The sequence below is a fragment of the Ambystoma mexicanum genome, chromosome 4q (assembly GCF_040938575.1).
Source record: "Ambystoma mexicanum isolate Mex_15411 chromosome 4q, UKY_AmexF1_1, whole genome shotgun sequence".
Lineage (NCBI taxonomy): Eukaryota > Metazoa > Chordata > Amphibia > Caudata > Ambystomatidae > Ambystoma > Ambystoma mexicanum.
This window is the reverse complement of record NC_090928.1, coordinates 1131482510-1131502882: the sequence shown is the minus strand read 5'-3', so window position 1 is coordinate 1131502882 and position 20373 is coordinate 1131482510. Positions and strand designations below refer to the sequence as shown.

The 20373-nt window shown below is 45.9% G+C and overlaps 1 protein-coding gene across 6 annotated transcripts in view; it reads left to right on the top strand.

Annotated features, from left to right (window-relative positions):
- CLIP4 (CAP-Gly domain containing linker protein family member 4) overlaps positions 1 to 20373 on the top strand; it is a 609451-nt gene that overhangs the window by 233712 nt on the left and 355366 nt on the right. For all 6 annotated transcript variants that reach the window (XM_069608715.1, XM_069608714.1, XM_069608711.1 and 3 more), the window contains exon 8: positions 10619 to 10754. In XM_069608715.1, the coding sequence (XP_069464816.1) occupies positions 10619 to 10754 (136 nt within the window). The remainder of the gene's footprint in view (positions 1 to 10618; positions 10755 to 20373) is intronic.

Genomic DNA, 20373 nt, shown 5'->3' with positions numbered 1-20373 from the left:
AAGGCGCCTAGTCCCAACATGATACAAAATAAACCAAATAAAAGGATGCACCCCAGTAGGGAATGAGACCAGGAGATATATTGCAAGTTGAACAAAGCTTTATATCATTAAAATATGCACGCAGAGAACTCTGCTGCCCTGAGATCGCTCTGCCCAACAATACACGGGCAGCACATTATGAACCAAAAATCGTCATGAGTGATGTAACAACATAGTACAATATGGCAGTTTCGGTTGGTTGGCCCAAACAGCGCAGTATCGAGTGTAGGTGATGTCAAGTTCTAATTGGTTGCTGTGGCTGCGGTGGTCAGTTGGCACGTGGGTCAGCTGGGCTCATCTTCACAGGGTAAAGGTCAGGCTTAGTTCACAACGTGTCACAATCCTAACTAATCTAAACTACACAATGACCATTGAAATGCAAAGAATAATGCTAGACATGAAACCATTACTTAGATGGAGGTGGCTATAAAATGTGGACCAATATATGCACATTCTAACCCAGCCTTTATGAGGGCAAGGGTACCTGTGGCCCTTCTCCCAGGTGCCTTATCTACAGGGTCTGACCTGTCATTTATTCTCCCTGGTGCCTCACGATTCAAACAAAATGGATGGATGGATGGATGTTAGTTTAGAGACGGATATACAATCACACAGGATTAGTTTTATGGTGGGAAATTTAGGGTGGTCCAGGGGGAAGGGTCTTCCAACAGTTACGTTCAAAGAGAGTGGAGAATGCGGGCAAAGGGTCTGTAAGCTGTAACTTCTAAAGGTGGGGGTCGAGGTGGCACAGGCAGGTCTGTGGAGACGGATGAGCATGCAGGCCAGGGTTTGCTCCAGTCACACGCAGGGCAATGAGCTCGGAGGAAGAGAAGGATACTGAATATTTGGAACAATACATGGCCAAGCGCTTCCGTGAGAAATGGGTCTGTGCGCAGCTGCCAGGAGATGAGTGGTGAGGCTCGGCTTTCTGTGCATGGCGCTGGGGTATGCAGTAATAAAATTGCAGCAAAAATGTTGCCAGTGCAAAAAAAATAGTGGCAAGAATGCCAAGGTTTGACCCAGGTAAAGGTGTACCCGGTTATACCATTTGAGTGGAGCGGGGGTGTCCCCCGGCTCCACTTATATGCTATAATGGGTCTGTGGGTTACCGGGGTGTCACCCGCATCCTTTATATGGATTGCGGCGGCAAAACCACAGCTTTTTTGCCGCGATTTTATGTGTAAACTGCCATTTTTGCTGTGTTTTTAACACATGGAACCGGCACTGGACAGAGTGAGAGATGACTTTTGAGAAATCATGACAGGCCTAGAAAAAGCTGGCGTTTTAGGGTGACACAGAATGGAGTTTGAAAGTCTCACCAAATGGCTTTGTTTACCGTCATTTGTGACTACGTTAAGGCCAAATTATTAGAATAGACAGACAAACGTGGGGACGTCTCCTGCCATTTGGATCAACACAAGATCCATTTCACGTGGGAATGTGGGTGGGGTCTACAATTCTTTAGGTCAAGCTCCCACCTATGACTTGAAGGATAAAAGCTCCAACAAAACAATTTTTGCTTCTGGTTCACCTTTTTTATGTGACTGTTCTTTCATGTGAAACAATTGAGAGACTATCCAAAAATGTATGTCCAATGACAGCCATGGACTCTCACTCCCACAACCACCACTGAGAAAAGGAGCATGAAGGAGTTGGTGCAAAGTAACAGTAGCATCAAGTTCAATGTGAGTGCTAGTTGCTTAATGAAAGCACCTGTGCATGGCCATTTAAAGATGGCAACCGCACTGTGTGGTGGTTCAGGAGAAGACGTGTGATCTTTTGCAGAGGATTGTGTACGCTGGAGACACAATACAGTTGTGCGGAGCAGTGGAGTTAACCAGCCAAAAAGGAAATACGCAGTTCATGACCAGGACGTGTCGTGGAGATGGAGTGAGATAGACCCTGGGTGCTCGGCAGCTCGAAAAGGCAGAGGGGAAGTAGGCGTGTGACAGCTGAGCCACAAAGGAAGCCAGAAGGATGTCTGAACAACCCAGAGTGGGAAGCGAGCGGCAGAGCCTCGCCGCAAAAGCGCAAACTAGACCGAAGATGTTGCGGAGAGCCGGTGAGTCAGCCCAATGCAAGTGGGGTCCCTGGTGCATTTCGGCGACTGAGCCAACAACAATTTGAATGCTATGAGGTTTCTAATACAGTAACAAGAAGGTTGTTTGTTTGAAACCAGAAAAGGCAAAGTGCAGATGCAAGCCCCAATAACATGAAAGCAGGAAATGCAAATGGGGGAGGGGGAGGTTTGAACGAAACAGACAGATATACCGAACCAAGAACGGTATATGAAGTTTTGGTGATGCTGAGTAACTGTAAAACAAATAAGACGTCCTGGCAAGAGAAAGATACCAGGCAATTGAAGCCACAGAAGTCCTGGCAGGAGAGCATTCCATGCAATTTGCAAATCTAGAAGAAATGTTAAAAAAAGACATTGTTTGTTAGACAAAGAAGAAACTTGCGTTAAAGAAAGCTTACTACAAAACCTGTTACTCAACAGGAGTATTGTGAATCAAGGAGAGGCAAAAAGCAACTGTTAGTAAAGAGAAATTGCCATCCCATTCAAGAATCCTAGTGAAGGGATCCACCCTCTGGCTCCAAGCTCTTTTCATCCTGGAGAATATTTTTGTTGGTTGGAGCCATTCTAATTTTCATTTACGGACACTTTTTCGAAATATCCGCCTGAAGACATTTCCTTTCTCACTTTATTTTGTTTATAGTGTGAGGGTCTGGTTAGGACGTTTTGGACACAAGGACGGCTTTTTAGTTTGACATCCTGACACAATCAGATCCTTAGTTTTATGTAGGGAAACTCCTCTTTAGAATGGGGTCACAGAGGCATTTTCCCAACCCATTTTAATTTGAATAATTCCGGTACCTATAGTCCACTTTTTTGCTACCCTTTACCGATTTCTGATTGTGATAAGAATTTTGTTGGTAACCACATAAAACACCAAAGGCTCTGAAAACATGAAGTTAGGTGCAGTCAGTGTTGTACAGGGTAGTGTCCCTATATACTTGATGCGTCAGGTAGGCAAGTTTGGAAATCCTACACAACAAGTTCACAATGTTAGAGCCGGGTCAGAGCTGGTGACTAAGTAGGAAGAATGGTCTTGCAGTAGAAAGGCTTAATGGCATGATAGTATGGACAAGATGACCTTCGACCAGCCATGGATATAATTTTGTCTAAAAATCTAATATGATGTATGCGAATCAGAGATTGAGTGTTAACCGTAGTTCTGTAGATGGCTAGGCATGACTCTTCGCGACTTTGCATAAAAATCGAGCTCAGTGTGTAGCAGATGTGTTCATTATGTGCGATGTGACCAGGACAGCATGCGGCCCTTGTCAAGAGGGGGAGTCTCACCACAAAGCAGTCCAGAGCCAGTCCTGGCCCTAAGGGGGGGAAGGCCACCTGGGGCGTGGGGGACCTAAGCCTTGCCCCGTTCCTTGGTGCCACTTTATATGCTGGCAGTACACCTTTGCATCATGCAATACCTCATTGCCAAAATGCTTGCCAGTGTTTTCTTTCATTTGCAGAGATCGCCAAGATGGAAGAAAATGGAGGTGTGCCAGCAAACCGGACAGCAGGGAAAGCAGAACACTTGTGTATGAGCGCGATATAAATAAAATATCAATATCACAGCAGAGTCCACACTGAGATGCTCAAAAACGAGAAAGGGAGGCGACGGAGCAAGCCGCTGCCATACTCGACATTCAGGGATACAGAGCAGGGCCGCCCAGAAGCTGCGGAGGATACCCGCATACACAAGCTAATCCCTAGAAAACCAAGGAACATTGGGACACACTGGGCACCCTGGCCAACCTGCCTACCGGGGGAACCCTGAAACATGAACTTGAACATTGCCCTATTGGGACCCCATTACCTTTGTTATGCCGAGAGCCTGTGTAGAGAAAGTGGGAGTGTCCTAGCCCACTATTTAATGCATATTGCAAATGTAACACCTTAAGCCCAATTTTTGAAAATATCTCCTTGTACATGCACCTTCCAGGAGGGGAAGGTAGAACCGGATTGGCTAGCGAAAGCTGGATAATCGGGACAGAAGGAGGGACATTTAAATGGGACAGGAAAAGTAAAGTGTGGGTTATATGGGTGAGGTCAGAGGTGGAGGTGGACTAAGAGACCAGCAGGAGGAAGGAAGGAGCAGCGGAGAGTGGAGAGGCTTATTGAAAAATGGTGAGGTATTGGCTTTGTGAGTTTGGTACTGCATAATGAGTGTGCATGTTTGTTTGGCAGGTGATAGAAGTAAGTGTAAGGAGTAGATGCCAAGTGACTATTACATGGTGAAAGGAGGGTGTATGTCTAGTGGGGTTGAAGGAGGGGGGCAGTAGTAGAAGGAAGGGAGTAGAAGTGGAGGGAGGGGAGTAACTCACTGTAGAACAGTACGTGGGATAGATTAAGGACAGCTAGGAATTCCCGGAGGGAGTCTGATCCAGCATTCAGGGAAATCACCTCAGCATAAGACCAGAGACAAGGCAGTAGGGGTTACCGATCTGTAGTACTAACCAGGGGTTGGACATTTAGGCCAGGGTGGGCATCTCAAGGGAGATGAGAAAGAGATGGACGGCCATAGCACCACTCCCTAAGCCTGTTTTTAACCCAGACACTACATTTAACTGTCTACCATTACAATTATGACACCATCTGTGACAGGATGCAAAGACAAATGTAGAGATTCGGCAGAATTTATGGAGTTACATGATGGAGGGAACTGGTCAGACTATGTAGAAAATTGTAGTTTGCAGCCATCTGCCACTTTGTCAGAGTAGAGAATTTAAAGCGACATGTTAATTGATGCAATAGGATGTCAAGGAGTTTGAGGGCAGTTGACGGTTGGTTGGAATTCTGGCTACAGAGAAGCTACATAACAAAAAAGTCAAAACTATGCCCACTAACCGTTCCTTTCCTGCTATACAAAAGAAGTAACAAAGTTAGTGCTTCCCTCTCACATGGGCCTCTTTGCACTTTGAATGTTTGAATCCTGCGGCATGTTCGACCCGGACTTTCATCGTACTGAGTATAATGAATTGAGCAAAATTAAACTTGCAAAATAAAATCGTGTATCGCTACGCGATAGCCCCATATGCACTCCTAAGGAACCTAAGTCCCATGTATGTAATTTATACAGGTTCAGAAATATAAACAATAAACGATACTCCAGTAGCCTAAATTTGTGTTTTTTTTCAAAAGGAGAACTAAATAATTTCACTGTCCTCAAAAGGAGGAAAGTATTCAGTTATATATACACGATTTAGCTTGTAATTTTGTGTTTTGACTTTGCCAGGTACACAAGGAATCCGTTTCAAAACAACCTGTTTCAAACTAAATATTTTTAATTCAAATACTCAAGGTATTTATCTTCGAACAATTATTACATAATTCGCACCTTATAACATATATCAAAGCAAAAAACTTCTTTTTGTAAGGAAGGCCGCCTTCACTCGGCGTAGATTTCAACATTAGACACACAAACATAATAATTCTGTCATCCAAGGTATATTGCAAGCACATCTGCAATGGTTTTCTTGACTAATGTTCACAACATCCACCTTTAGTCATGTGAGAGGATCTTGGTTTGACTATAAATTGTCCCAAATAGCACCAATCTTTCATTGTTCTGCCAACACGTTTCGGACTGAGCAAGAGTCCATCTTGAGGGCTAAGGTTGCTAATGATTCCGATTGGTCGGTGTGTTCACACCGTAGATTCCCATGGGTAAATGTGAAAAGGGATTGCTATTATAGCCGTATTTAGGTCAACCAGTGTCACAACAAAAATACTAAATTTCTACGAACCTTTTTATCCCAGAGGTGGGATTTGTCACTGGGACTTGACCGCAATCGTGTGTAGAAAAACACTGGAGTGTAGTGTGTATACGTCTCAGACGAATAGACTCCAATTACTCTGGAATACAAGAGAACCAATTTTTAGCTGATTTGAGATCCGAAATCCTGATGTACAGTTAAACATCAGGTAAGGCTGCACTGCTTTGAGCATGCATATCACCGCTATTTTCAACGTGTCCTCAGTGTTCCTATTGATGTGTAGAAATTTCACCAAAAGCCAAGCCCCGGTCCCCATACGTGTTGAACATTGTAGGCTGACCCAAAGACTGTGATAGAGTATTCATATTTTCATATTTTCAAAATCAGAGATTCATTAGCATGAGTGTGCCTGTCTCGTTCACAAAAACACACTTAAAACATTTGCATGGACAGAAAAGAGCACCGAGTGTACTATCAAAAAAGTGGAAAGTGAATGGAAGGCATTAGCCAAAGGATTTGCAAGTGTATATTATGTAAACTAACTCCCCTAAAGGTGCACCGTTCAGGTGGACCAACCAAATTAAACTTGGTAAGGGCTTGCTCGAATATGGTGGGTTAACCTACACTTGAAGATCTCTATTTTGGGCTTCCTGCCTATCTGGAGGAAAGATGAGTTATGGAGAAAAGTGGTGGCATTGGGACGGATTTTGTAAAAATTGTTTTGTTAAATGCGGGACAGATGCACTCCTTACACGTTTTGAGAATTGGTGGAGATATATGCTGAAATGAGTGGTGGTGGAGGAAGCCCATCGCATTGAACGCCATATTCAGGGTCATGGCAGTGGTGGACTGAGTTAAGGGTGGTGTTCGCCTTGCACTACCTAAGCTGGCTGGGATGCTGGGGCCATTTGAGTAAATAAGGGAGGTGAGACAAAGGAACATGGGGGTCTCACGAGGGACTATTGGCTCAATAGGCTTATGTATTGCTGTCCATGTTCACTGTGTAAGGGGTCTGAGAAGTAGCAGACTCTGCCTTCTCCCAGGAGACCAGCTGATCATCCATCTTCTGAACCAGCAATGCACTGCTGTACTTAAATGTGTGAACTGATCGCTATATGTTTCAGGTTTATTATGTTTGCTATAATTACGTTCCTTTGACCTTTTATGGCTCCTTCTGTTAATGATCTGAAATGGAGCAATTTAGATTTTAAGGTATGGAATTTCAGGACTTACTTTGATAGAAATACTGGCCCTGGGAAAACGGGATATGGTAAATAAATAAAGACATCATGTTTACTGCTGGTTTGTAATAATTTGAAAAGAAACTAAACATTTCTTGGCTAACACTCTGACATGTCCTTGGCACTTAAGAGAAGTAATTATCTCGTCCACTCTTACTTCACTCTCCACTATTCTTTCAGCTTGATGTGACAAAGGAAGGGGCCATGGAGATGTGAGGATGAGTTCATTGCAGAATGAGCTGCCTTTCCTCTGAAGAAGGTGCTTAAATTGCCAGTTGTGCTAAACAAATTTGAAAACAATTTAAAAACCTATTGTTTTAAATGGCAAATTGCAATACAATACTTCTTATTTTATGCCATGAAGTTCTCTCCCTAGGGTTTCAAACTTGGCGGGCGAGGGGGGGCGGGGAGCGGAGGTCTGTCCCTGGAGTATCTCCCTTCATCTCTCAGCAGTAAATTGTAGAGAGGGGCCCAGTTTGCTAGTAAAAGCAATACTCAATAACGGAGTACTCTAAATACATGGTAAAACCCAGCTTTATTCAAAACCTTGAATCTCGGCAGGGACAGCATACAAGTAGCTCTCAGCATTACTATGTATGTGAGTGGATTGTGTGCTAAAAATACGTAAGCATTGACTTCTTAATACGATATCAGTTACAAAATGTATAAGTGGTTAGGATTGGTTGATATCTTGATATATAATAAATAAGTGTTAATTTCCTCATTGGCTTATTCATCTTTGATGGCTCTTCATGAGCCCAACCCATCATAGATAATAGTTTCACTACCTCATTACATTGGCCACTAATTGGCTGGCGTTATTCATCATGATTGGTGTAGCAAGAGAGAGTTCTATTGGCTGGCACTTTACTCTCAAACATTGGACACTTTAACGAGATATCAAGATATGAGAGACTCCTAGGGTAGGGGAAGAGAGAAGTCCATGGTCTGGAATAATTCCAATTAAACGTACTCCCCATCATTCTCAGGCCACGTGACCTAGCTGTTCCTTTGTATATGGCCTTATGCATCATCTCATGTCTGTGTGTAAGCTAGGGAGTTCAGCAGGTGTCTCATCTGTGCTTGGTACATAATGAATAGCCAGTATTCTTTACATCTTGATCGCGTATTAGGGGACCATGGTAGAAAATTAATGTCTTCCTATTTACTGGGCTAATTATAAAGTGCATGCTGTATTCATTTGTGATCTCGTGCACCTGGGTATCAATGACTGTGCTCTTATTGGAACTTAATAAACTTTGCACCCTGGGAGCTGATCTCATCCTTGCATTCTGCGCATCCATTGCTCCCTTCCATGTATCTGACATTGGCGCTTGCTACGACCTACTGTCTGGGCAGCATCAAAGCTTCTAAAATAAATGCATCCTTATGAATTAAGCATCTTGTTTGATGTCTTGCTAAATACTAGGCCTGCTGCTGCCTCTCTCCTAGAGAAAATGGCTGTTCTGCTGCGCTTCACGCCTCCATATCAGATACCTATATTTGTGTCTGTATGTTAAATTCACCTTGTCCATTTGCCATACATTGTTTTTCCTGCCCGTTTATGCTGCATCTAACCTGCCTACAATTCCATCTGCCTTATCATTGTTATGAGTCCCTCTCTTGGGAATCCAGAATCCTCCTCCTTTCTATGTTATACACAACACACTACTTGTGCCTTCTGATATGTACCTGTAATACCTACTAGTGTTGAACTAATTCTTTATGGCAGAGGCGTGTGCATTGACCATTTAAAGTATCTTGAAACCTGCCTTAGGTTGTCTCGTCTCTCACCCCTAGATTCATGGGACGGTAGGGCTCCCTCAGCTGGTATAGTTTCTCACCTGTACGCTAATGATGAGAGGGACAGGAATAGGTACTTGAGTATGGGCAAAGGTGATACTTGCATATTCATCTGCCCCATTACAAAATGGGCAGGCTCGCTTCTCCTGGACTGATCAGGGGAGCTTTGAAGTGCATTCGGCTCCATTCCACCAGGAGCCAAAAGACTCGTAAGTTTAAGCTCACTTTCAGTTACTTGTTTAACCTGATTGCTCTAGTTTGGACTTCAATTCCGGTTTGCATGTCACTTTGTTACTAGGGTAATTCCCCTGCCTTCCAATGGGCCCAGGGTTCTGTCTCTGCTGATTTAGCACACACTCCATTTTTTGACTCAACTTCAGCACTTGGATCCTGAGGTATTGCCTTTAATCGCCTTGATCATTCTAAAAACAGGCTGATGGTGAGAATTAAAAATAATGTAGGTTGGTCTAAATATTAAAGAAGGGGATTAATATAGTGCCACTGGGCTCTGCAGCATGGCGTCATATAACTTTTTAGCATGCAGCGTTGTCAGAGTTGTTTTTGGATGCACAGCTGTGATTGGTTGCTTGATGATTTACTCCTGTTTTTAACATGGGGCAATCCAGACCAACAATACTTCTTAGATTTATTCCACATATTCCCACTGTTGAAAGATCCTGCACCCAGTTACGGAGGGAAGATCCTACTCCGCTTTATGATTTTATCTTGGTCATTTCAAGACGACTGCACAAACATTTGCACAGAGGGCCTCCACAATCTCGGACGTTCACTCTTGAACCATTTCCTGATAGTGGCCTCATCGGTCAGAGTAGTGAGAAGCTGCAGACTTTTACTTTTTCATAGGTTTAAACTATTTCCCTTCACAACAAAGTTGTTCAGACTACTCGATTTGTTTCTTTTAACAGTAGATTTTTCATCACATACCAGTTGAGAGTTTATTGGCACGTTTTTCCCCAGGCTTCCTCTGTGGAGGGTGTGTTTCAAATCCTGGCTGTTCACAAGACACTAGTTATTTCTGAACGCTGTTTTCATCTGGATCTGCGGCGTCTTTTTTGTCTGCCTATGTTGGTCCCATTGCGATGACTCCAGGATAACCTTGTGCGTTTAACGCATTTGTCAGTTACATATTTCCTGAATCAGTGTTGGTTTCATTAGACCAAAGGGAGAAGTGATGACTTTTTGTAGGTATGTGCCTCATGGTGCTATCATTAGGGGAGTGGCCCGCGTCACTTATTAGTGAACATGATGCTCTTTTCAACCTGGAAGTACTTACCAATTGTTTATCAGATTCTATGTTCCCTCCTTTGTCATAATTATACTGTGGCAATCTCCCACTGGTTGCGAATAGTGGGGCACCGGGCAATAGCTGTTCGATGAAGTTGCCTTGATTGCAACTCTGGTATTATCTTAAGACGCTCTTTTTATTAAAGCCTCCTATGCCTCACACACCCATCTTGACCTCTGTTTACTTCTGTCTAGGGGCGTGGACCTTGAATTGTGAGCATCTGTTTGGTTGGGAGGTGAGCAAGTGGCACACATGGGAGGTGCACACACATTTTGTTAAACAGCATTCTGTGAGGCAATTTCTGAGTGAGGAATAAAACCAGAGACCCCGGTCCCTACCCAGAGTTTAAACTAGCTCAGATCCCTTGCTGTACCGGATTCGCCCGAAAGGTAACTTTTTCTTTTGATGTTTCTAGCGCCAACATTCTTCTTTACTCTTTCAGGTTGGTACATTAAGATTTTGCGGGCCAACCGAGTTTGCCAGTGGACAGTGGGCTGGCATTGAGATGGACGAGCCGGAAGGAAAGAATAATGGATGTGTTGGGGGTGTCCAGTACTTTAAATGCCCACCACAGCATGGTATGTTATTGGTCTCTACAGTTCTGTACATCTGAATAATACACTCATTTGCCTTTCTGACAATTCTTTCCTCAGATATAGACCAGAGGGCATATCACCCATACACCTAAAGTAATTGTGCTTGGTATGTGTACTCTCTGTGGAGCAATGTCCAATGTTATACTGCCCTCTCTGTGGCTCTACAATTTCAAAAAGATGTTCAGTTCCAATTAAGTGTAGGACATGTATATTCCTCTCCAGTTCATGGACATAGTATCATTCTATGCTGGACCAAATCTACTAATTTACTTGTTTGCAGCAAATTGTATGCTTAGTGCAGCACTCCAATTAGGCCACTCCTTTCTCCAGTTCAGCATTTAGAAATCCTGCATTGTGTCGGAGGTGCTCCAATTAGGTCAGTCCTTTACCGTATGCAGGACATAGACATGCTGCATTATGTGAAAGGTCTTTGTGAAATTAGGAACATATTGACTGCCTCATGAATATTAATGAGGAGATGTTTGCACGTGTGCCTCGTTGGCCTGCAAGGAAACAATAGTATTTTGCTGCTGTGTTTGCATTTGCTATGTGGCTGCCACTGTGACCCATGATGCTTAAAGGTAGTGAGGGGTTTAATGCAAAACTTGGTAACACAAATGCTCATTCAGTCTGTACATTGTGCCTAGTTCTGTTTTCTAGTTGGTGAATTGGTCTCAAAACAGTTTAGGATTTTGTGCTCCTACGTGGCTAACAGATTGAGCGTTGTTGATCATATTTCCATACCTGACGCCTTTACAGGACACCAAAAGCCCAGTGTCCCACTTAAATAGGTGTTCCACTGCTAGCAAACTACCTACACCATCTGTACCCCCAAAAGAAATATATTGGTCGGCACAGACAATCAATCCTTTGCTCCTATTGACCCATGCACCCGTCGCCTCCTTTCCCTTTCCTGCATCTTAAATCTTTCTATCAATGGGTATCTTCCCTGCCTGCTACAAAAAACCTTGTTCATACCCGTACAAGAAATCAGCACTGCACATCCCAACAATTTCTCATGATACAGGGCCGGGCCGTTCTCCCTCTCTTCACCTTCACCACTCAAAATCCTTGAGAGCGTTGTGTTTAACTGCATCATCAGCTATCTTCAGATGTTCACTATGGTACTCCATCCAATCTGGATTCTGGAACAAAAACCCAGTGGAAACTGCTCTCTAATTTCTGAATTCTTCTGACCACTGCTCGCCACACTCCACTCCATTCTGCTTGATCTATCGGCAGGCTTAGTAACTATGATCATCCCTCCTACCTCCAAGCACTTTCCTCCCTTGACTTCAAGAACATCTTACTTGCCTGGATAGCCTCCAACCTCCGACATTCTTTATTTCCTGGAACTCTGTCTCCTCCTCCCCCACAAGGCATCCAGAGGGCGTCCCTCGGGATCACTCTTGGGACTGAATGCGTTTGACTCTTTATACTGCCTTCCTGGCTAAACTAATTTCATGCTTTGTCTTTCACTACAGACTTTTTTCTGACCATATCCAGATCTTTCTCTTTTACCTCCTTCACTCGTGCTATCTTGGAACCCATCACCAGCAGCCTCCTAATGCCAGCCATACTCTCCCATGCCCTCTCCTTTTTTTTCTTGCCATCCTCATTCCATCACCGCTGGCTCTCAACCTTTGGGTCCTCTTTAAGGGCGACCTTAAACTCAATCATATCTTCCTGGGTTCAAAGCAAACCTGATTCGTAGTCCACTCCTTCCCCTCCCCCATTCTTTCTCCCCCTTAACAAAGCTCTAAACTTTGTTACATGCACCCCCTACATCCTACCCACAACCTCTTCCACCTTAACATTCTACAGTCACAGTCGCGGGAGGATAGCTCAGAGGCAATGCGCTCACCTTGGAAGCAAGACACGGACCAGGTTCGATCCCCGGGTCGCACATAGAAACCTCTGGGTATTATGCGCGTTATAAATAACCAATTACTATGGCATAAATATGCAAAACCACTCCATCTTTTCTACTCCTTTAAATTGATTCATTGCCTTGCCCACCGCTACCATCCTGACTGCATCTCCCTCTTCAACTATGTGGTCCTAATTTCTCACAACCTAACTGTTAGTACCCGTTTAGGTCTCCCTATGCCCATCGGTTACTTTGTGAAAACACAAGAGTCAGAGCTCAAATATTTCCAAACGAACCTTTGCCACGTCAGGGTAGCAACTTGCCAACCACTTCTGCTCCTCAGTGTCAGCAAAAGTGTTTTCACCTGCTCAATAGGACTGATGAATGCATTAACAATGGCAGATGTTCAATCTACAAATATAAATCAGTATAGCGCAACAAACTAGTTATCATGAAACGAGACATCACGATTAACTGCTTCTTTTAACACATATGGCTGGAAGGTTTAGAATTAATCTTAACCTCTGACACCCTCTGCTATAGTCACCCCGAGTGGGACGGGTATGCCCAGACCTGGGTCCCGTGCCTGCTGGTTCTAGAGACAGAACAGTAAGCTACTCCATACTGATGATGCCCAATGAGACCGAAGCATGTCTAGGGGTCCTTGTGGCCTTGTGCAAAATGGATGTGACCTAGCAGTTTGGGCTGGACTGCCCCTTTGGGGGTGGGACCAAGCCTGATTTGCATATGGTCTTTCCTCTTTGTGTAATGGCTTGGCACGCAAAGAACGATGGTCTGGAGGGTTGCCCAGAGCAATTGCCAGTGTAGGATTAATTCTAAACATTCCAACAATCACCTCTTTGTTTTGCTTCTTTAAGCACATCACCCTCGTTTTTATTTCTCTGATCTTATAGGTGGCAAGTGGAACGTGTTTACCATCTGTTCACAGAAAATAGATTGAAAGTTCTTTCTTTCTGTAGTAAAGTTATGGACAAAAACATACAAAAGAAGGACTGCACTGATGAACGTGTCCATCAAACAATGCAGCAAGATCTTGTAAAGGTTACCACAGACACACCTCCTTTGCCTGGCCTGTTCCTTGGTCTTGCTCTCGTGGTTGTGCTGGCAGGTGACTGTTCTGTCGCCCTCTGTGCCGGGCGCCCCTCTAACCCTCTAATGGTAGGTACTGGCGACTTTGCAGCAATTATTCCTGTCACGTTAGGTGTGTTTCATACTCGATGAGTGGAAGACCTGGCATGCACCTGTGTATCAGAGCACCCCATACGGGCTGCACAGCAGGAGAGTAGGGCAGTACCCAACTTGCCAGGACCCTTAATGAACTTGCCAGTGCCTCTTCCTGAAGTGGCAAGACGAAGCCAGAGCTGTGCGTCATTTTCCAGCCATATCGCAAACACTGGCACATATGCATCTGCCTACCCGCTGAACTGCTTAGTTGCCCATGCCGAGCTGCTGCCAGCCCCACATGTCTGAGCCGCCCACCCTTCTGCGGCCGTGCTGTCGGTTATTACAGTGGCCGCATGGCAGCAAAGGCACGCAGGCTGTCTGGAGCAGTGTGTGGGTATAGCCAGCATGAGCGACCTTCGCAGTCACCTTACAGCAAATTGTTTTGAATTCAAATGAATAGCTGGCACAGGACTGCCATAGTGTTTAAGCAGCTTTATAAATAACAGTGAGCTGGCATGGTATGCAGAGGCACACGGCCCAAGCACACTGTTCTTGCTTTTTCTATGACTAGGACTGCGGGAGCAGATTTGTTTTAATTAAGCTTTCTACCCATATTACATGATTGCTTGCAGTAATATGCATTTATAGCATTTTGTTCACATATAGTTTTGATATCCTTTCCCTTTAAGTTAATACGTATAAACTGAATTATGCGTGATTTATAGGTATGTGTCGTGTTTCTCTGTGACCATGAAAGCCTCAGAGTGAAGCTTTATGCAACATGATGTGAACTGGCTAAGACTCTGGACTCAAGTATTGGTTCATAAACATGTACAGCAGGTGTAATGAGGAATATGGCCAATGGTGACCAGTATCTAGGTCAGGTGACAAGTAAAAGGTATCCGAGTCGATGACTTGTCTGTCCATCTTTATATACTGGACAGTAGGGAAAGGCATCCATTTTAGATTGCATTTGTTAATTTAATTTCTTTTTTTTATAAACTTTATTTTTGGTATTTAAACCACAATACAACTTCACACCCACATTAGGGTGGACATTAAACTTTGCGCCGTAGCCCAGGACCCACCCCGTGTCCCCCCACCCCCCGCCTCCTGCACCCCCCTTTCTTGAGTTCAGTGCCCTCTTTAGCTGGAAATGTGCTTCTCCAGACATTCGTTCCGAGGAAGTGGAAATGCCATGGGCTTGACCTCACCGAGGAGTACCCTCCGAGTCTGAGGTGTCTGATCCATGTTCCTCCGCTTCGCCCATCAAGAACAGCGTCAGAGGGCCCCAAATGTCCGGTGGACGGGCGTGCAAAGGTAGGAGTTTGATGAAGTCTGTTTCTACATCTTGGTAGTAAAGTATGTCTCTGCGCCAGGCGGCGAATGAAAGGGGGGGGGCCTCGGCCCCAGGCCATGGCAACCCTCCTACGAGCCAGCGTCAGCAGAACCCCGGCCAACTTCCTTATTGGAGCTGAGAGCAGCCTGGTCATGCCCAACAAGGCTGCTGTTTGGATTGGTTGTATCGTTTCTCCCACAATTGCAGTTGTCGTCTCCAGGACTTGTTTCCAGAAAGAAGATAACTCAGGGCACTCCCAAGCCAGGTGAACGAAGTTTGCTGAGACAGTGCCGCATCTGTTGCATTTCGCCTCTGCATCGGGGTGATGTTTGTTGGCTTTCGCTGGTGTGTAATATGTCTGATGGAGGAAGTTGAAATGGATAAGTTTTAGGCGTGAGTTAAGTGCCACTTTTTGCATCCGTTTCAGGATATAGGACCAGTCCTCATCTGATATGGCAACGTGCAATGACTTTTCCCATCTAGCTTTTGCACTAGTGATGGCGGGGGTTGTGCTGGGAATAATGGATTTGTAGATCTGCGATACCAGCCTACCTTCACCCTGTGCCTGAATGACGTTATGTAGCAATTGCCAGGTTGGTGGTTGACACGGGAAGTCTGGCAGAAGGGCCTGTATGGTATAACGAGTCCTGAAGTAAAGGAATACATCCAGAGCAGTGTTGCCCCCTTTCATTTTTGCTTGGTCTGGGGTTAGAAAGCCGTCTTCTGTGAAGAGATCTCCTAGGGTTTGTATGTTCAGTTTATCGACCCACTGGTGAAAAACCTTCTCTGAGGTCAGTGGGACTCCAGGAATGAACTTGACGGGTAGAAGGGGGGGAATACCGTGATTGAACCCTGAGCTTCTGGGCTAGAGTCTTCCAGACTTTATACGTCGTAAGCAGCACATTCATCCTGGAACTGGGTACGGGCATGGTTAGAAAGTTAGGTGTAGCCAGAGCTCGCTCCACTTGTACATGAGGTCGGATTACTTGAGAGGCATACCAATGGCTGAGGAACTGTGCCTGAGCTGCCCAAAAATATCTCTCTAGGTCTGGCAGGGCAAGCCCCCCGCTGGTGACCGGAAGTGTCAGCGTAGTGTGCGCCACTCTGGATGGCCTGCCCGCCCAAAGTAGCTCCAGGACCAGGCTTTTCAGTTTTTTCAAAAAGGGTTGCTGTAGCAGCAGAGGAATATTGCTGAATAGGTATAACAGTTTTGGCAAGATCACCATCTTGACCAGTGAGACCCTTCCCCAAAGGGTAAGTGGAAGAGACTTCCATCGAGACATCTTGTCTTGAAGAGATTTGACCACTTCGTAATTATCTCGAAACACCTCTTGATGATTCAGTGACAGTTGTATCCCAAGGTACCGGACCCTGGAAGATTTCCATGTGAGTTGGAAGTCGTCTGAGAACTGTTTGGTGGCCGGGGTCAGTGGGAATACGATGGATTTTGACTGGTTGATTATTAATCCTGAGGCCGCTCCAAATTTGATGACTTCCCTCATGACTGGATTCAGATTGTCTTCTGGGTCTCGAATGAACAGTGCCACGTCATCAGCGTAGAGGGAGATGATGAGCATGTGTGGACCTATGATGAGTCCCCTCTGCTGACGCTGTTCCCGAAGATTGGAGGCCAGTGGTTCCATCACCAAGGCGAAGATTAGTGCCGATAGTGGGCAGCCCTGTCTCGTGCCTCGTTGAAGTTCTATTGGCGCTGATTTGGCTGTGCCTACGATAATACTAGCACGTGGTTTGGTGTATAGGAGAGAGACAAGGTTGATGAAGCGGGCTCCCAGCCCCATCCTGGAGAGTACCATGAACAGAAACGGCCATTCCACCGAGTCAAATGCTTTTTTGGCGTCGAGAATAACCGCAACAGCCTGCATTGAGGGATCCAGTGCCGCGATGACACTGAACATTCTCCTGATTCCAAAGGTCGTATATCGGCCTGGTATGAAGCCGGCTTGGTCTGCCAGTACAAGGGCGGGCATCAATGGCATTAACGTCTTAGCCAGCACCTTGGCGAGTATTTTACTGTCGAGATTGAGGAGGGATATCGGGCGATAAGATGAGCAGTCTTCCGGTGGTTTGCCTGGCTTGTGCAGCAGGATGACATTGGCTTCAAAGGCGGTGGGAGGGAAGTACCCCTTTTCCAGTGCCTCCTCGTATACGGCCGCTAGGAGGGGAGCCAGGGTGCATGCAAATGACTTGTAAAATTCTCCCGTCAAGCCGTCCGGGCCCGGGGCTTTGGAGCAGGGGAGGGACTTTATGGCCTCTATAATCTCCTCTTGTGTGATCATCTCATTCAAGGGTTCACGGAGAGACTGTTCGACTGTTCCTCTGCTATCTCTTCATCAGTGTGGACCGACCCGTCTTGGTTGGTCCGAATCCATTCTATTTGAGCAGGTTTGTTATCGGCTCTGATTAGATTTGCTAGAAGGGCGCCAGATTTTTGGCCCTCCACGTATTGTCGGACTTGACTATTGCGACTCAGGAATTTAACCTCACGGTCAGCCGCTGAATTGAAGTTTTGCAATTCTTCTTTCAGAGCTGCTGCAGTTTTTGGATCCGCCGTGTTTGTGATCAGGAGCTCAAGAAGTTTTAGCTTCTCTTCGCTAATTGTAAGCTCGCACCTGATGAGCTTGAGGATGCCAGTTTCTTTGGCGTGACAGACTCCTCTAATAAAGCATTTCAGAGACTCCCAGTTTATACCTGCGGTGGGGACCGAACCGACGTTGGCTTCGAGAAACACGTTGATCTCCTCCCTCAGCTCGGAGGCAAACACTTCGTCTCTTAATGAGCCCGTCTTGAAGCGCCACCGCTGTAGTGGCAGAGCGGGGTTGGAAGGCTTGAGGTTGAGGAAAAGAGGGGAGTGATCGGAGAGCGTTCTAGGATGTATACAACACCGGCCGCTTGACAATGGACCGCCTGCAGAGGCGAAGAAGTAATCGATTCTGGAGCTCGTGTTGTGAACCGGTGAATGAAATGTGAATTCACGCGACTCGCCATTCAAGACCCTCCATGTGTCTTGCAAGTTGAAAGCATTGCAGATTTCTTTTATTTGAAGTCCGACTTTGGAAAGAGGCTGTGGTGTGGCCTTTGATCTGTCTCTTGTAGGATTTAATACCGTGTTCATATCCCCACCCCAGATTATGGTTGCCGGGTCTTGGGTCGAGAGCTGGGTAAGCACCCATCCGAAATTGTCTGGGCCGTCTGTGTTTGGTGCATAGGAGTTGACAAAGGTCACTTTCTGGCCCGCCATGATGCCACTTGCCAGGATCACTCTCCCTTCGGTGTCCTTCGCCGTGCGGATCAGGCGGAAGCTCATCCTCCTGTGTATGAGGATAGCGACTACTCTGGAGTAGGTGGAGTAGGAGGAGAAGTATCCGTGGCAACCCCAACTCTTGGCCCACTGGTGGTCCTTCCCTGGGAGAAGGTGTGTCTCTTGAATCATGGCCATGTCTACTTCGTGACGTCTGAGGTATTGAAGTATTTTCCTGGTTTTGGCTGGGATATTGCCGCCTCTTATGTTCCAGGTCAGAACGTTGAATGGGGCGAGTTAGACTTTATATTTGACCATTTTTCTTTATCAGATGTCAGCCATGATGTGGCTTCGGAGTGCTCTGTGCTAGGTGTGGTGCTTGAAGAGTGAGGCATTGACTGAAGTGGCGTCATTGACAGCTGGCTGGGAGATGGGGAGCAGGGGGGACGGCTGGGAACTAGCGGCGCAGAACTTTCCTGGTGAACCCTGAGGGCACCGTCCTCGGGCAAACCCCAACTGGCCCGTGACGTTTCTCTCTTTAAGGTGGACAACCCCCAACTGGCCCACAGGGAGATCCCTCGTCGACCAACTAGAACTGACAGCGGAACATGTCGCTGGGTGAACTTCACCCCGAAAAAGCTCAACTTGTAAACCAAACAGTTGCTGAGCTAACCTTGGTAACTGAACTGGTGCTGTGCTAGGGGCGCTTGGGGCCTTCCGATCATCCCCGCCCCGCGTTGTGTTCTTCGTGATTGTACCTGTACATTTTGCATCTTAATGTGAACTTGTATTCTGACTCTGGTTTCTCCGGTTTATGGTGGATTCATGAGATTTCTGTCTCTTTTGAGGCCTGGGACGGTTGGGATTTGGGTCAGGCCAGCCTATCTGGTCTAGAACCATGCTTGCATCGGCTGACGTTTGGAAAAAGTGGACCCTCTCCCCTTGCTGTACTCTGAGCCGTGCTGGAAAGAGCATCGAGTAGGGCATTTGATTGGCTCTGAGTCTTTGTTTGATGGCGCTAAAGGACTTCCTCTGAGTTTGTACTGTGGGAGAAAAGTGTATTTTGTCTCCATCATGGCGTAGGTCTCCTCTCTCTCTAGCCACCCGGAGGATGGTATCACGGTCCTTGTTGTTGAGTAACCTTGCGATGATCGGCCTGGGCGGTGTGCCGGGGGCAGGTCTGGTAGATGGTATCCTGTGTGCTCTCTCGACTATGAATACCTGTGACAATGATTCTCTGCTGAAGAGTGATATACAAAGAGACTCCACGAATTCCTCCATTTTACCTTGTGGCTGCTGTTCTCTCACCCCGATGATTCTTATGTTATTCCTTCTTGATCGAACTTCCAAGTCCTCACATTTGGCTGTTGTCGTTTTCATTTGAGCTTCTAACTGCGAGACTTTGTTTGAGAGGGTCGCTGTGCTATCATCCAGATTAGACACTCTTTGCTCGACCTCGTTTAAACGTTCAGAGTGTGTATCAATGCGGTGTTGTAAGAGGTCAACTTTGGAGGCGAGGCCATCCATGTTGTTGTTTAAGTTCCCAATGTCGGCTTTCAATTCCAAGAGGAGTTCTTTGATTTCGGATGAGTTACCATCTGATTCCATCTAGTGTGAATGGCTGGGAGAGGGCATCTGGTCCTCTCGCTGTACGGGGGCTTTAGGTGTTGCGCCGCCCTCGAAATTTAGTTTTCTCTGGGATTTATCAGAGAAAATCCCCATCCTACATGCGGTTCCGATGACGTTTGTATGTGTTCGGCTGTGTCTTGCAGTGCCAAGAGCGCCTTGTGGACCCGCCCAGGGCTGCGAGGATCTACCCGACCGGGCAAACTTGTTGGGGGTTCAGCTGTTTGGATAAGTGGCCTTGTTCCAATTGGCAGTGCCTCGAGCGATCTATTGAACACACAGTGGGGACTGTCCCTAGTTTTCTCGTGAGGGGAGCTTGAGC